Source organism: Procambarus clarkii, chromosome 22, assembly GCF_040958095.1.
Source record: "Procambarus clarkii isolate CNS0578487 chromosome 22, FALCON_Pclarkii_2.0, whole genome shotgun sequence".
NCBI classification, from domain to species: Eukaryota; Metazoa; Arthropoda; class Malacostraca; order Decapoda; family Cambaridae; genus Procambarus; species Procambarus clarkii.
Genome location: NC_091171.1, coordinates 42,723,569 through 42,742,347, shown reverse-complemented (window position 1 = coordinate 42,742,347; position 18,779 = coordinate 42,723,569). Strand labels below are relative to the sequence as shown.

The 18,779-nt window shown below is 38.4% G+C and overlaps 2 protein-coding genes across 4 annotated transcripts in view; one reads left to right on the top strand and one right to left on the bottom strand.

The window, feature by feature from the left end:
• The first annotated feature begins 945 nt into the window (after positions 1–945).
• On the top strand, positions 946–12,370 carry LOC123760121 (uncharacterized). Of its 2 annotated transcripts, XM_045745623.2 has the most exons (5): positions 946–1,152; positions 3,392–3,439; positions 5,559–5,831; positions 10,026–10,130; positions 11,471–12,370. In XM_045745623.2, exons 1-5 carry the CDS (start codon positions 1,138–1,140, stop codon positions 11,477–11,479), a joined length of 450 nt encoding a protein of 149 aa, XP_045601579.2. In that variant the 5' UTR covers positions 946–1,137; the 3' UTR covers positions 11,480–12,370. The 2 variants fall into 2 exon arrangements, with proteins under 2 accessions (XP_045601579.2, XP_069185001.1); XM_069328900.1 differs by lacking the exon at positions 10,026–10,130.
• Positions 12,365–18,779, bottom strand: part of Smg5 (Smg5 nonsense mediated mRNA decay factor) — a 35,386-nt gene continuing 28,971 nt past the window's right edge. For both annotated transcript variants that reach the window (XM_045745603.2, XM_069328899.1), the window contains exons 16-18: positions 16,848–17,002; positions 15,917–16,004; positions 12,365–13,608 (exon numbers count right to left, since the gene is read on the bottom strand). In XM_045745603.2, coding sequence (XP_045601559.1) covers positions 15,937–16,004; positions 16,848–17,002 — 223 coding nt within the window. In that variant the 3' untranslated portion in view covers positions 12,365–13,608; positions 15,917–15,936. The remainder of the gene's footprint in view (positions 13,609–15,916; positions 16,005–16,847; positions 17,003–18,779) is intronic.

The following is an 18,779-nucleotide window of genomic DNA, read 5'->3' as shown; positions in this document are numbered from 1 at the left end:
ATGGGGGTGGAAATAATTACTAATATTTCTTAAATCATTTAAATTAGGCCTATCGCGACCTGTCTTGAGCATACACATCTCTCTATGGGAGTCCATTGGAGAGAACTTGTAAACCCTTATTGACCCATATAGTTACCAGATAACACAACAAATCCGTTGTCACAAGGGCCGTGATGAGGATTCGAACCTACGTCTGAGAGCATCCCAGACGCTGCCTTAATCGACTCAGCTACGACATGGTCAAAACAGTTGAAACCAGAAGTTCTACTGAACTTATTTGGATCCTGTAGAATCCTATTTTGTTCATTGATGCATCACGCTATTGTGATTTCTGTGAGTAATGCAGATAACACAATTTGCAAGAGTTAAACCACCTGCTGTAACAAGCTAAGCTTGTTTTAGAAATTATAGATCTCAGATCTTATGGGTTAAATTTTACCACCTGGTTTTACAAACTTGGAGTCTGAGGGTATTCTTTGCCTGGTAGGCTAGGAAAGGTCATCTCCCCAGAGGTTAAGGGCCTGGCCAACTACGTCAAGTCATCATCCAAATGGTGTTCTGTGGCCTCGACAATCACTAAAACAATTTATTCTAAGCCATATTTTGAAAATAATTTCCACAGTTGAATCTTATTTGCCAAAGTGTATATATACACTATTTTTATGACATAAATATTATATGGAGCTATAATTAGCACATGAACTAGGTAACAACTTCTCAAAATGAAACGATACAATATTTCCAGGGGTACCTCAACACTGGAAGGTACGATATTTCCACGGGTATGTCACCACTGGAGGAAAAACTATTGTTTGTCTTCACCTCATTTCAAAATTCATTATTACAACATAACTTCGCACAAAATGCAGTCTCTGCGTGTTCAGTTTGTTATCATTTTATCTTAGATAAAAAGGTGATGGGCGAACTCTATTTACTGATAAGTCACTTCTATGTTGACATCAGAGGTGACAAGTTTCATACCGAAAGAGCGGATGCCTCAACGAAACCAAGGTTCTTAAGTGGTTCTTAGGTTCAGGAGGGCCAAGCGACGCTCAACCACATCCACCTTCCTGGGAACTTTGTTACGTGTTCATACAGCGCCACGGGAACTACATCCACTCAACGACACTGACCATCATGGGCTCCAACCAGGTAAGCCAGCATCATGGGCTCCAGTTTTGGAGCCCATGATGGTGACTTTCATAAGCCACCATCATGGGCTCTAACCTGGTATAAGCCACCATCATGGGCTCTAACCTGGTATAAGCCACCATCATGGGCTCTAACCTGGTATAAGCCACCATCATGGGCTCTAACCTGGTATAAGCCACCATCATGGGCTCTAACCTGGTATAAGCCACCATCATGGACTCTAACCTGGTATAAGCAACCATCATGGGCTCTAACCTGGTATAAGCAACCATCATGGGCTCTAACCTGGTATAAGCCACCATCATGGACTCTAACCTGGTATAAGCCACCATCATGGACTCTAACCTGGTATAAGCCACCATCATGGGCTCCAACCTGGTATAAGCCACCATCTTGGGCTTAGGTCTGTATAATCATTACATAATCTTGAATATAACTTGTCAAATATATGAATATTATTTTAAATATTCATGTGTGTTTAATTTATCATTCATTCATTTTATTTACTTAAATTGTTATTTACTAGGAGCATTCTGGTATATCCCTTAACTGCACAGTGGCCTTACCCTAGATATGATCCAGTGCTGAAAGATACACGAGCCTTGCCAGACTAGGATAGATAACAGGTTGCATCTTGGGGAGAGGTCAGTAGTTCGACATTGGGGAACCTTTATAACCCCAAAGATAGGCTTTCTGTCCTCGGGAATCTAAAATACATGGATAAGTTGTGGCCTCTCATTCGAGTATCATTAAACAGCTGAACAAAAATTGTCGGGCTTAATTTTCGACTCGTTTAGTGAATGAAATGTGTCTGCTGTCATACCTTTTTTTGGAAGATATTAAGGATTAGTCTCCCACCTGTTCTGTTAATCAAAAAGACTAGGGCGACACTATTGCCAGTCTTGAGGTCCATTTTCTTGACCTGAGAATTTTCAGAATGCTAGCAGGAATTGATGCTACTACTTGCAATGCTAGCCTAGTTGTTGTGGAATTTTGGTTTGAGCTGGAACACTTCGGTTACTGCCCCTTTCGAAAGCCCGTAGGCTTTCGGAAATTCAGCAGTTTTCTTGACATTTTCATCCATTACTAGAGTAGTCCTCTGCATGGTTATTGATAGTTATCTTCGCCAAAGCCGTAAATGGCAAGACATTACTGCAATTGAAAATCCAGCTGGAAAAATGGTGGAGACCTTTGACAGGCCACCGGCTTCCTGTCCCCATCGAGGCCCCTAGAGAGATGGTGGCCCACTGAAATCAGAAAATCAGAAATATTAAATTTATTTGACACTCCGCATGCTCACTGGGACTAGGATGTCCACGAGATTTTTATGTGCTAACACTGACGACATACTTTTGGCTAACCCTTAAACTGTTCATTTAAATTGTCTCTTAATTTGCTAATTTAAATAAGAATATTTATCCCATATGCTTTTCAATGAAATTGATTATAACTCCAAATAATTATGCCCAACTACTTGGGCTGGACGGTCTCGCTTCATGCAGGTCGGCGTTCAAGTACGTTAATCGAGACAATAAAGTACATCTCAATGGGGATAGAGAAGCTTAGGCTGTTTCTACCCTCCAGCTCTACTTCAAGTCCCTCAAGGGGCGCACAAAATCCAGTGAGTACGAATCCACAAATCACAGTACGAGAATCACATTTAACATTGCAGGTTACCATGGTAAACACAGCATATAAGTGTTACACTTTTGGGGCAAAATGCTTGTAGCTCCTAAGCATTCTGTCTATTTCGGCGTTCAATTCCCGACCGTCCAAGTGGTTGGGCACCATTCCTCCCCCCCCCCCCCCTGTCCCACCCCAAATCCTTATCCTGATACCTTTTAGGGGCTATATTGTCGTAATGGCTTGGCGCTTTCTTCCCTGATAGTTCCCTAGTTCCAAACAGTTGTTCTTCTTGATTTCAAGAATGTATAAGTAAAATTTATCTCATCGCCACTATCGCTACCTTTCTAAGCACGGTTAGCAGTACATGTCTCACTGGCCTTCAGTTGTTTGTAAGCGATGCTAGCAGCCAAAGGGGTTATCTTGAGGTTATCTTGAGTATACTCCCTATTTACCATCATATACAATTTATACTCCCTATTTACCATCATATTCAATTTATACTCCCTATTTACCATCATATACAATTTATAGAAATTATTGATGAATATAAAGAGCTTATAATTGTATAATTTCATTTATTTTTATAATCAGAATAAAATTTTCCTTTCCACAGTCATCAGCACAAATCTGCATTTGTCAGCCGAGTGGCGACTTGCCTTATGTAAGTATATATATATTATTTGTATCTTCTCTCCTACGGGATAGGATAGAGGGGAAAAAATGGTGCCCAACCACTTCCCACTTGGATCATTGAGGATCGAACACCGACCTGCAATAATCGAGGCCGTCACTATACCGATCAGTGTAAGTGATTTGGCAAGGGGGGTCCATGGGACAACTTATGTTATTTATTTATTTATTTATTTATTTATTTATTTATTTATTTGTATATATATTTGTATATATATATATATATATATATATATATATATATATATATATATATATATATATATATATATATATATATATATATACAAGAAGGTACATTGGGTTTATGAGAGTACATAGCATGATGTGTTTACATTCTTGTAAAGCCACTAGTACGCGCAGCGTTTCGGGCAGGTCCTTAGTCTAAACAATTATTTTAAGTAGGTAATTTCTAGCTAAATTTATAAAATGTTAACAGGTGCACTGTAAGAATTTTTTACATAGATTAGTAGGCACATTAAAGCAAATTGATAGCTTTGTTTGATAGCACTGATAACTTGATTGATAATTTGACAAAGATACGTAGGGACGTCAAAGCACATTGATAGCACATATAAGATGATAGCAATGATTACAATGGTAGAGTTGTATGGCTTAGGGACATATATTGGGGGATTGGGAAGCATACAATATACAATTTGTGTGTGTAAATCACGAAAATTAACAAGTGATGAAAAATGTGACTGTCAGACCACGGAGGAAGAATTGAAACAGGAATTTCCTTAAGTACTTTCGTACTTAATAATACATCTTCAGAATTGTGAGTTACAAGTTCAAAGATTTTGACATATATAGGCAGGAGAGAGGTGAAGTGAAGTGAGGTACAATGATAAAAATATGACTAGAATTGGGTGGGTATAAATAGGAGCTGCATCCTATGGGCCAATAGGCCCATATATGGATATTAATAGCATAAGATAGAGAATGTTAACAATGAATTAGTGAGACAAATGTGTATCAATGATCCTACTCAAATCGCCCTTTAACTGATCAATCAAAAATGAATTTAAATTATATAAACCACTGCTAATGTTCAAATTACATGATTTTGTAATCTGTATTAAAGCAGATTCAATTATGCTCCTATTGAAAGTGATTTTACAATTCGTTATCGAAGAAGCCATCTCTCAATCAATTTGGTAAGAATTTTCTGACAAATGAACAAACAAAGCATTAGATCATGCTTAGGCCATGTATTACAGAGTACTTATGTTTTGAAATTCTACATTTCAAATCTTTAGATGTTTACCAAACATAGAACCTATTACAGTTTTTACAAAGTATTTTATAAGTGACACAATTATCACTACGAGGGCTGTTTATAACTAATAGTTTACAACAGCATTTTCGTAATTAAACAATTCATGTATATCATAAAGTTTCAAGGCCTTGACCATATTTTCAAACCCAGAAAAATATGGTAAATATAACACATTCTTTGGGCGAATTTTCTCACTGCACATATTATTATAATATGTACGACGTGCTTTGCTACGGCAAACTTCCAAAAAACTCTTGGATAACAAAGCTTGAGACCATTAGAATCAATATTCTTAAACTCTTCATCTAAGAATTCTGGACTAACAACCCGAAGAGCTCTTAGATACATTAGAGGAAAAAAAAGATTTTTTCACATTGTATCTATGCCCTGAGAAATATTGAACATAAGATAAATTATTGTAGACACTAAACTTTAGTGAAAAATCTTCCCTATGAATAAGTATATCTAAGAATGGCAAACATTTATCAATTTCAGACTTCATAGTAAATTTTATAAAGGTGACTTGATCATTAAGTTTAGCTGCAAATTCGTCTACAATTGTGAGTGTGAGTGCTGAAGTTTAATTTCTTATCTGGGTATGTATATATAATTAGAAGGAGAGCTCTTACCCTACAAGCAAATCAAATGGCTCCTGTTTCTGTTCCCTGTAATGTATAAAGAAAAATGTGTGGTCTTTTAAAATGTCTTGATAGACAAGACACACCAATATTTTGCAGACACGAGAGGGAGAAAGAGAGAGGGGCGGTGAAGAATGTAAAGTGCCTCATGTATTACTTTATCTTTATAGGAGGTATACGCAGCAGCCATGAACGGTCACCTCAAGCCTGTATCACGCTACCTGAACCAAGGCGGAAAGGTGAACGCCATGTACAGTGGCTGGACTCTGCTGCACACTGCATGCTACCACGGCCGGGACAGGGTGGTGGTCGAGCTGCTGCGGCATTGGGACATCTGTGTGAATCTACGTACTTGTGACAAGAACATGGACACTGCTCTGATAATGGCCGCCAGAATGGGACATTTAGATTGCATTGAAGCGCTCTTCTCGGCCAGTACAAAGGTTAGATTTATCTAATGTAGACTTGTTTTGATCATAACCAGTCAAGGAAGATATTCCCAGAAAGGCAAATCCTTCATGAGGACAAGAAGCCGGCGGCTTCCTGTCCTCATAAAAGTTTCCACCTTCCCCTCTTTGTCATGGTTTTATCCAGTTGGATCTTGAATTACCGCAGTGTGTTGTCATTTATGGCTTCAATGGGTAGGCGGTTCTGATGTTTCCCAGCCTCGCATGCACCGCTGATGATATCCTTTGGTGTAGGCTTCAGGAGACAGGTTCGGTGTAATATCAACTCCTAAATCTTTTTCTTTGTCCGCTTCGTGGCGGACTACTACTCCCATTTGGTACCCTATCTCTCTCTCCTGCTCCCTCCACCTAACTTTATTACCTTACTTACTTACCTGACTTTGTTGCTGTTGATTTTTTCCTTTCACAGTGCATTCGCAAATGCTCTAACCTTTCTAACAAACGTGACCTGACATAAGCCTACCCCACTTTTTTTCTCTTTTTTTTCTCTTTCTCCTCTTATTCTTACTTTCCCATTTTTCAGTTATTACACCCATCCCATCTGTACCTTTCTTCTTGTTCTTACCTTTCGCATTCTAGCGCTAAAGAAGTCATTACCCTTCTCCCAAGGATTACGCCTTAAAAGAATAAACAGCAAGGACGAAACCCTCTACCCTCAGCTAGACGACCTGTGGAAGATATTTAGGCGCAGAGGTTACCCTGAGGAAATACTGAATAACGCCCAAGAGATACTACGCGGGAAGACCAGAGAACAACAGTAGGGCAGCTGGTGCGCGCGGTTCTAGTCACACTTTACCCTACTAACAACTTCTCAGGCTCCCGGCCCCACGTTTGGAGGATAGGATATGGATCCTCCCTACCCTGTTCTCTCCTGGTTTTGCGGGGAAAGTAAAACAGAAACTCTCAGACGTATAGACCTGAATGAGGGAGACATACAGTGACTACCCTTCTTGGTAGAATTTCCCGCAAGATCCACCAATGATTGCGTGGAGGCGAGGTAAGTCCATCAAGGACCACCTCGTCCGAGCAGGTCTACAATCCGGCACCCACGACCCGACAAGGGAGGAAGACAACCATGCCGAAGAAACCCGTCGAAACCCTCCAGCGCAGACCTAACCTGACACAGGAGCCTGCACAACACACCAAGGTAACCGAAGTATGTGGAGTGGTTTGGAGGGTCCTACATGCAAAAAAATCCTCTCTTCAAGAAAGAATATCACAAAGAACAGCTATGATTATCAGTATGATAATTATTTTCCCCTCATCCAGTCCCAGTACGGCAGCCTTGGTGGTTGGACTTGGCCAAAACAACGGAAACTCTTGGGCTGCCAGAGCGGGAAATGTCCTAAACAGACTACAATTAAAAAGCATGATTCTTCAAATAAAATAAAATCGAATCAAATCAAATCAAATGTTTATTCAGATAAAAGTGCATACATAGAAGAGTTACAAAGATAATGTTGGATTTATAGATAGAGTAAGTACATACAATACCTAAAGCCACTAATACGCACAGCGTTTCGGGTAAGGTGTGGGGAAAAAAAACACTTAGGCTAAAACTTAGTACTAATTAAGATTAAAGTATAAATTGTGTTGAAAAAGGAAAAAGGGGGGGGGACATGGCAGAAATCAGCAATTATACAAGTTGGTCAACAAACAGTATCGTTTGAATGTAGAAAGACATGGGTTGACATTAAGGGGGTTAAGGTAGGTTACCTGGAGTTTATAAGGTAGTACTTAGTTCTTAATCTTAATAGAGAGGGTGATCATCCACACCCAAACTACACTTGTTCCCCAACGTGGGAGGAGCCTACCTTCAAAATAATAATAGAAAGTCTTCCGATTAAAAAAAGTGCCTATGATCCAACAATCCTAAAGCGCATCATATAAAAGCAAATGTGCAGCATTGCAATAGCAGGAGTCACCCACATCTTCACAGACGGATCGGTTGACACAGAATATGAGAATGCTGGCGCTGCTCTTTACACGGACAGCGAACAGACATATTGAAGACTGGGAGGACCAGTATCATCAACCCAAATTGAGCTGTTTGCCATACAACAGGCATTCGCATCATATGTGATTGCACAACTCAAAATGCAATCATACACACAGACTCAAAAGCTGCACTTCAAATTTTAGGGGGAAAAAGCAGTGGAAAGACAACGTTGAAATAATTACCACCATTTTGTATCTTGGAGCAGTAGCTAAAGGCAAAGGACTCAACATCACTCTAAACTGGATCTTATTCCATGATGGAATCCCATTAAATGAGAAAGCCGATGAAATTGCTAAATTGGCAACTCGTCATCCAGTGATACATAAAACAATCCAACCCAGCCTAGAGTACATAAAAAACACCATCACTAAAAAACACTCACACCTCAACAAAGCCTATCTACACCAGAGAGTAGCAGAAGGTTCGCCCTCTGCAATATGGTATCTTCAGGCCACCAAGTCAGAAAGGTGAAATATCCCAAAAGATTCCACAGGGAAATAGCAGTTCTGTTAGTTAGACTACGTCTAGGTTATAGATGCAACTGGGAGATTGGTGAAGCCAGACAGAAAGAATGCATCTTTTGCCAAACAGTCACAGAAAAGTCACTACTTCATTATCTCCTGGAATGTGAAGCAATCAACGACCTGAGAAGAGCTTTAAGAGTCCCTGAATCTTGCAGTAACCACCCTGAAGCCATCAACACTGCCACTCTTCTGATAAAAAAAGGTGTCCAGCAGCTGGACACCCTCATAAAGACTGTCAAGCAGTATCTTCCCCCGCAATAGTAGCCTGACGATTACATGGGACCTTAGCACACTGTATACATTTACTGAACAAAAATTTTACCACTTACAAGCTATTCATGCCCGTGCCACCTCTTGAGTGGCTTAATCTTCATCAATCAATCAATACCTCCTCTTACCCGCTCCTAGCTCACCTCACTCTTACCTGACTTAATGACAGTGCCTTCCTCGCTCCCTCCTTCACCACCTTAGCCGCGGCTAACCAGGCTGCCATACATGCCCAACAGTTTCTATCATGCCTGAGGATTCTCGATTGATAGTTGAGGACATAGACCACTGTATTACTGGATCCTATTAAACAATGGGTATCAGTGGAGCTACATTGATAAATAATGAATATCTAGGTCTATTTCTGGTAAGACTCGTGTTTAAATTTTAATTTAAATTATATCATCTTCTAGACTGAGTACTGAGAAAAATATTAAAACATAAATGTTGGTATTGAGCTGCATTGTTTTACGATCTTACAGAGAAGTGTTGCAATTGCCCGAAACGCTGCGCGTACTAGTGGCTTTACAAGATTGTAAATACTATGCTATGTATTCTCTCTAACCCAATGTACCTTCTTGTATATAAATAAATAAAATAAAATAAAATAAGATAAAAATTGTGAAATCAATATTTCAAGATATCACATAGGAAAATGTATTTGGAACTGGGTCATATTGTTCCATTTCTACAGCACTTAAATATTTAAGGATTAGACTAGACATTTTTATGGCTTAAATTGAAATTCAAGTCACTGTGATGAGACGTTCTCAAAATATTGGGTAGAAGTCTTAAGATATAAAACCCCTTCTGAAAGAAGAAAATATGACAAAATTTTTAAGTACTGCAGGGGTTACATAAATACTGTACTTGTGTATGTGTGATTATTGTAGTTAAAACTTAATTTTTGTTCTGCATTAGATGGGGGTTTTTGCTTCAGATGTTCTACACCACGGATGGTGTTAAATAGTCTTCAAGGTGTAGTACTTTCTTTTGGTAATTAGTCATTCCATCTTGAAGAAAATAGGCTCTGCACTACTAAAAACAAAAGAAATATATAATAGATTATGGTTATATTAAGCCATCACATTTACTTGTCCCCCTAAGATAAGATCATTAAGTCAGTCAAGACAACATTATTCACTAGAGATGCAGGGAATTTTCAATCCTACCTGTGGTATCATAATAGGTGCTAGGGTCACTGTCTAGCCCAGAATGATTCAAATATATGTATTCCTAAAGCCTCAAACTCTTGGTGTTTGTCCTCTCTTGGCATTACAAGTACAGTACTGTAACTGCCAACAGAGGGCTCTTGCCAATTGTGCACTTCAAGTATTTCCATTTGTGTCCACTAGATAAAGATGGCAATATCTCTCACAGTGTCCACTAGATAAAGATGGCAAGAACAGTTATGGCCAAACAGCTCGTGATGACGCGTGTGTACATAATAAGCAAGACGTGATTTTCTACCTTTTGGCCGTCAGGGTAGGAATACTGTACACTTGTAATTGTTTAGTTGCATTTGCCGTTTTGAATATTCATGTGACATGCTTCTCTTTATGCAACAAAGATCAATGATTACTGATCTATTGAATGCGGTATAGCCACATATGCTATGTGAATATATGACCCATACTATGACCAGGTCATATGTGGCTATACCGCATTCAATAGATATGTGGCTATATACTATGGTCATATGTGGCTATACCGCATTCAATAGATATGTGGCTATATACTATGGTCATAGTATGGCCTATGACCTAACAAGGGTTGTGCTTTCAACCCTTGTTAGGTCATAGTCAACAGCTTGACTAGCAAAAACCGAAGAGAATTAATTTTAAAGGAGGAATGCACAGGAATGGAATGATGGAATGTCAACATCGGATAGAAGCAGCCATGTTTCAGGTAAACACTCAGAGCGCTGATTGGAATCATATGGATTATTTCCTTTAAAACTGCTTCTCTTCTGTCTCTGCCAGTCAAGCTGTTGACGATCTGGCAAGGGTCGAAAGAGCTCCAGCTATTATTTCTTATTTCATACATGGTTATACTGCTTGCTTCTCCATGTATGAGGAACTCTTATAGGGCTTGTGCTTGAATGGAGGACATCTTGTGCTTGTTAACCAAATATTCTTGCACGAAATACAAAATGTAATACTGTACTTGTCCTTTGTAAATTAAGTCACACTATTAGCTACTATGTGTCCTTTGAAGTTGAACAAAAAGTTCATGCATTTTGTCATTGGTGTTTTTGCTCTTGTCCCTTATTAAAGTGTTTTATGTACCAATCAGCTATATCACATGTGCTTCCTTGCCTTTCTGAACTATAATATTATATTTCATTTAATGTATTACCCCAGGCAGCATGTTCAGTGCACACACTAGAGTATAATTTTTACATTTTTATCATTTTCATTTACATTTCTATCATTTTCAGTGCATTTTTTCTTCCTAAATGCCAGATTTTCCACAAGGCAAATCCTACTCAAAATCGATTTCTTTTGCACTGAAGACAAAAATTACCTGCAGACTTTTCTTGCGAATACAGATCTTAGAAGACAATGAAACATTGTAGAGCATCATTAGTGGCATATTGTTTATTACAAGATATTCTGTACCTGCTAACTACTGTAATGTATTTCTTTGTATGTCTTACAAAATCATCATCACTATTATAAGAAAAAAAAAAACCATGTGCTATTTCATGTCCAATACTTTTGTCTGTTGATTTATGGCTTTCTTGTTGCCTCCACTTGGCAAGTGGACTTATTGTTGTACAAGTATAATTATTTAATCTACTAATGCCATTTCCACCATTCCAGCAAACATAACACCTGCATCTCAAGAAACAAAGCTATATTTAGGAATAGAGAAAAATGGACAATGCAAGATCATCATTTCTTCATAGTCTTATCCCCATAAATGCATCACGTCACTCAAACCTGTGTAAAACAAATAGGCATGTATAGCACTACACTGTAGTGTTCACATAATGCTTATTATAGATAAGCACATCATCAGCCCATGTGTTAGTTTAACACCATATGGCATGCGAGTGTAACTCTTTTTATAATAAATATTTGTGTACAGTACATTGATATATAATTATATATAAAATCACAATACTTATATTTTAATCTCTCTTCCATATGTTTTGAATGCTCGATTTTCCAATTTGATAACCCAGTGGGTACAATATCCAAGATCATGTTTTAGATTTAGCTACTCGGAACTAAAATTTCCATGTAGCATGGGCAATGGTGAGCCCGTAAAATATCTAAGAGTAATGTTAATTCAAACCTAAATCAGCATTTGCATTCCCGTTAATAAAACATCGATTAAAAATTGAACTACGTTAGCCATAGTATGTGCCCACTGGGAAAATGTACTATACAGAATTAGTAATACTGTAAATCATTATATTTAACAGAAACCTACCTTTGATACACTTGTGTGTATGCTTTTATTAATAAAAGATGATTTGATTTCCAGTGAATAAACAACCTTATTCTGAACCATGAGAACATCATAAAACTAACATACATCATACATTACTATCGAACTTGTAACACAAATAACCCACATACCATTACAATTGCTATACTCAGAACATAAGAAATTCTTTGGAGCATTTAAGAGAACTAATTTAAATGCTAAGGTTACTATTGATCCATTTAGTAATGTAATTGAAAAGCAAGGTAAATAAAAAGCATAGATTAAGAGTCCATTTCTATTTATTAATCCAACAAATGAAAAAGGACAAATCACATAGATAGCAAGTAAGAAACTTAAAAGTATCTTCAAAGTCATGATGCCACACCACAGAAAACACCCCATACATGTATAGTGCTGTGTCAGTATCGCTGGTTACATTTTGTCATCAAAGGAACCTTCATTTATATAATCGTTCCTCATTTGATATATTGTTGCTAATATTAGGATTTTCAAGCATTTCTTTGAATTTAAACATTCAGCATTAACAAAATGCTGAACTGGGAAGTGCCGAGCAATTACAGTAAAGAAAGCAAGATTATTGCTGTGTGAATTAAACGGGAAAATTTGGCACATCATTTATAATGGGCAAATTCCTTATATCCAAACTGGTAAAGAGAAAAATTATAATTTACGAATCTTAAGCGATACAATATTCCTCTAGGAAATCTTTATTGGTGGACATATCAATGACAACACATTAATTTTATGATGATTAATGGCAAAAATATAATTTAGTCTTATTAAATAAACTCATGTTTTCAAATACTGGTATGTAATACACTGTACTGTAATTTATTTCAAATAAAAACTAAATAAAAATAAATTTAGATGTTTTTAACATACTGTGGGAAAAAAGAAAAAGCTTCCAGTGTCATATGTAACAAATCTAAATGGAAATTGCAAGATATTTCGGGAAGGAAAACGTTTTATGTCGGGTACAGCACAGAATGTTCACCATGAGACCCAACAGATTACACACATGCTGCTGAACCTCACAAAGGTGTTCTGTAAGGTATATGCCATTTATGATGGGTTATCACAAAAGAGGATTTGAGCCGGGTGCTTCTTAAGCAAGAGCACAGTGCACTTGAACCACTGCATAGCTTGGCAATAATCAACGACAGCATTCCAAACTGGAAAATAATCTCTCTCTCTCCTCTTGATGGTTTCCCCACTGCCACTCAGGAGCTCTAGAAGCCAGCGGGTATCAGGCAACCTGATTACATCGGGCACTCTACATGGGAGCGCATGTAGAACAGCAGTGCTTGCATTCTGCTTCATATGATCACATGCCTGTACATGTAGACCTGGCTCTTACATGCATGTAGTTGGTTGCCAGTGCACACGAGGCCAATGATGCGCACACAGGGCCAATGACGTGCACACGGGGCCATTTTGGGGAAGGATGGGCCCTTTCGATGCACAGCTGGAAGGGATGATGGGTGATGGCCGATCAGGAGCAAACCTGCAAATTTTACGTGAATTAGCATGTGTTTATTAATAAAAAAAATCGTACTGAGTGGAGAAAATTTAAAAATATTTTGAGCCTTTATACATATAGTTTGTACACACATAAGCAGGTACAGTATGGGAGAAATACTGTATAGTATTTATAGCCTATTGCTTGTATGAAGCAAATAGGGCAGGTTAAGAAGCACTCAGGCTTGTAATTTCACCTGACTCTCTCCACCAGTAGGAGGAAATAAAGATGTTGGCAAACACTACCTCCACTTCACCTCAGCTAGCCAACCCACCTACGCTTTCCCGACCTTACCCGAGAACACACCTGGGGAACCTGCTGCTACCTCACTACTGCCTGGTCCCTGGCCTCTGCAGCTCTCACTACCACTAACCAAGCCTGCAGTTATCACCACCAACACCCTGCTACCGGTACTTCTACACCTTGCTGACAAACTGGCAGCCAACAACTTCAACCTATATGTCCACATCATCAACTGGCTGCTCCCTGTAAATGGACTACCGACGGTGACGGTACCAAGTGACCTTCTCCCAGCACCTCCAGTTGCTGCCGGCCCAGCATCCGACCCCCGCAACAGGCCCGGCATCCAACCCCGCAACAGGCCCCATAACACTCCGGTAACAGGGACGCCACCCATCCTGGCTGCCCGTGCCAACGAAGACATCACATCCGAAGACGACGACGGACCCAGAATTCCACCGCAAATTCCCAGACGGACAATGCAATTCCTCGAAAAAGATGACGATCCTGATGGTACCAAACTGCCGAGGTTGTTCTGTTCAGGTATAAAACATTGCCTTGCACATTAAACTGCAACCTGGCGACCAAGCTTCCTGCGTTCTATGAACTGCGAGCTACCATGAAGACCCCATCCATCCATCAACAGATTGCCAGTATCAGCAATTGGTACTGTATTGGTAATGGCTGCAAAGAGCCTCCATTTACAGGCTATTCATGCCTGTGCCACCTTTTGGGTGGCTTAATCTTCATCAGTCAATATGAGGATTGGCCCATTAAAGCAGTAGTTGGGGGCCAGTGTTGAAGCCCCAAACAACTAGGAGAGAGCTGGCCTATATTAAGTACAGTAATACTGACAGTTATTTGAGGATAAATGTATTCCGAGGAACCATATGTGAGGTGGGGCCCTTGAGCTGAATTCAGGGAAAAGGTATATGTATAGAAATTCCATGACTAACTGGAATTTGTCAGCACGCAGTGGTCTGTGCAGACTCGCAGGGCTACAGTAACCAAGAGGATGCGTGTGACGACAACGGAGGTTGGTGAAAACTAAGGTTATCTCGAGATGATTTCGAGCTTAGCGTCCCGCAGCCCGGTCCCCGACCAGGCCTCCTTTTTGTTACACACCCCCAGGAAGCAGCCTGTAGCAGTTGTCTAACTCCCAGGTACCTATCTACTGCTAGGTAAGAGGAATTGGAGGGCCAGCACCGGGAGTTGTTGCCAAAAGTCTCCAGTGGAATACTATATTTAAGAAATTAAACTAGGGTACACATTTTGTTATTGTAACACTGTCATTATATTTGGAGTGATAAACAGAGTTTAATGAGACAATTCTGAAGACATTCCACAAGCAAGGGAGCCGGTCGGCCGAGCGGACAGCACGCTGGACTTGTGGTCCTGGGTTCGATCCCAGGCGCCGGCAAGAAACAATGGCAGAGTTTCTTTCACCCTATGCCCCTGTTACCTAGCAGTAAAATAGGTACCTGGGTGTTAGTCAGCTGTCACGGGCTGCTTCCTGGGGGTGGAGGCCTGGTCGAGGACCGGGCCGCGGGGACACTAAAAATCCCCGAAATCATCTCAAAATCTCAAGATAGCCTATGGTTTACAGCTAATTTGCTCAGGTAGCAGAGCAGCAATAGTCCAGAGGCTACCAGGGGTTGTTAAGGAAGATTTTTGCCATATTACTTTTTCTTGCACAGATGTACCCATTGTTATGGTTGACATCGTCTGACATGCCTCTTCCCATACATCAAGAGCCATACTCGGTCTGTACATAGTTAGAAATATCCAAGATTTTTTATTACATTCAGAGGGAGGCAAAGCCTAGCCTTTTGGACAAAGATGGTGGATAACCCAAGATCAAGGAGAGATTTTCCCTCAGAATTGCTCAGAGGCAGTGACACCAAAATTCCTGGATGAAAGAGATGATTGGTCACATGTTGGTGGGCGTGACCAGTGAGGAAGCGACATGAGGTCATGTGACCTCATGTTGCCCTTTCTTATCATGACGTTCTTGACACTATTTATAGTAAGAATAAAACAGTCAACAACTTGCCTTGTTTCATATCTCTCACTTCAGCTATGTCCTTTGGTAGATGTTTGCCATTTGCGCATAAATTCCTCAATGTGCTCCAATACTGCGCCTGAAAAGTAGACAAAAATCAAATATACATAGATATACTGTATTTGCAATTTCATTTGTATTTGCAGTTGTTTTTAACCTCATATAGTGCTTTGGTAAACACACGAACAGCATGCAAAACGCTTATTTATAAACTCCAGAGTTCTAGGCCGTATACAAATTCCAGCAACTAAGAAGAAAAAAGTGGTCTTGTGTATTCTTTCCCTCTTAATACATCACCTGCAGAGGCAGACAATAACCTACAATTAAACCCAAGCATAAAACGGTTATCATGACTTGTCATATACTACTGGATACTAGATAACATTCAGTCAAGAGCTTTATTTTGATACAGTACCCATTAAAATCTCAAAAATTTAATTGTTTTGACCACATATAGCCCATTGCTTTACCTGGTTTGGCAAAATCTTACGGCCAAGGAAAATTTCAAAGCATTTTGAAAACATTGTGAGAAAAAGCATCAATGCAAAAATGTGAGTTTTCATTCCAATGGAGTAATGGAAGTAAGCAAGGCAGCATCATTGGCCAGAGGTTGCACCCTCATCAATCCTGCGACTAATGCAATTGGTCAAAAAATCCCTGAATGCAATCGATGGATTTTGTGTGAAGATTGTTCTAAAGAAATACTTGGCTTTAGATGAATTTTGGTTTTACACTAAAAGAAATTCATGTTAACAGGAAAACTAGCAAATAACAGGAAAGCACAAGTAACAAATTGCCAAAATGATGCACAATGTACACAAAGTTCAAACCAATCAAAATAAGGCCATGGACTGATCCAAACCTCCTACACTGCATTGTTGGGGTGTGACTGTGTAGCAATTTGCACTTTAGTAGTACATACCTGCAGCTTGGGTGAGACCGGAGTGAGAGAAGGTGGCATTGGGTGGGTGCTTCTCCGCAGTCAAAAGGGACACCGTTGCAGTCTTGACATGGGTAGAATTTTGCTGCACCTGTGCACTCAGGTAATGACAACACTCCACTATTTGGTACCACTCCCTAAAATAAAGTAAATAGAATTAATGATATATAAAGCATGCGAAGCATCAGAGAGAGACTGCAAAAAAACTCTTTGGCAAGTATACATTTTGCTTGTACTGGTGATGAAAAATATGCATTGGGAATGATGATTACTTTATTGTGGTGGATAAATTTTGTACATAAGCTGTGTCATGTAGATTAAGTTCACCCCAGTAAACTGGTGGCTTTTCTTAGACTTTCAAAGTCTAGGGATTAAGTGAAGTGATTTACTCGAGGCCTACTGCATCGAGTTACTTGGACCCTTGTAAATAATGGCTTGTAATTGTACTGTATATCATTGTATTTAAAATTATATTTTACGTGTTGAGAACAGTTATGGTCTGCCATCGAGTTCATTTATTTTTTTACCCCCAAAAATACTCAAATATTTATTTTTACATCTTTAAAAGGTGATTTTATTTTAAAATTAAATTTAAAAGGTACCTCTGAATGAAGCAAGTAATTTTCTTACTACTGTATGTGAGGAAATTGATATATATCTATATACAATGCGCATATATATATATATATATATATATATATATATATATATATATATATATATATATATATATATATATATATATATATATATATATATATATATATATATATATATATATACATATACATATACATATACATATACATATATATATATATATATATATATATATATATATATATATATATATATATGTCGTACCTAATAGCCAGAACTCACTTCTCAGCCTACTATTCAAGGCCCGATTTGCCTAATAAGCCAAGTTTTCCTGAATTAATATATTTACTATAATTTTTTTCTTATGAAATGATAAAGCAACCCTTTTCTCTATGTATGAGGTCAATTTTTTTTTATTGGAGTTAAAATTAACGTAGATATATGACCGAACCTAACCAACCCTACCTAACCTAACCTAACCTATATTTATAGGTAAGGTTAGGTTAGGTAGCCAAAAAAAGCTAGGTTAGGTTAGGTTAGGTAGGTTAGGTAGACGAAAAAACATTAATTCATGAAAACTTGGCTTATTAGGCAAATCGGGCCTTGAATAGTAGGCTGAGAAGTGCGTTCTGGCTATTAGGTACGACATATATATATATATATATATATATGTCGTACCTAGTAGCCAGAACTCACTTCTCAGCCTACTATGCAAGGCAAAATTTGCCTAGTAAGCCAAGTTTTCATGAATTAATTGTTTTTCGACTACCTAACCTACCTAACCTAACCTAACCTAACTTTTTCGGCTACCAAACCAAACCTAACCTATAAAGATAGGTTAGGTTAGGTTAGGTAGGGTTGGTTAGGTTCGGTCATATATCTACGTTAATTTTAACTCCAATAAAAAAAAATTGACCTCATACATAATGAAATGGGTAGCTTTATCATTTCATAAGAAAAAAATTAGAAAAAATATATTAATTCAGGAAAACTTGGCTTATTAGGCAAATCGGGCCTTGAATAGTAGGCCAAAAAGTGAGTTCTGGCTACTAGGTACGACATACATATATATATATATATATATATATATATATATATATATATATATATATATATATATATATATATATATATATATATATATATATATATATATGTCGTACCTAGTAGCCAGAACTCACTTCTCAGCCTACTATTCAAGGCCCGATTTGCCTAATAAGCCAAGTTTTCCTGAATTAATATATTTACCATAATTTTTTTCTTATGAAATGATAAAGCAACCCTTTTCTCTATGTATGAGGTCAATTTTTTTTT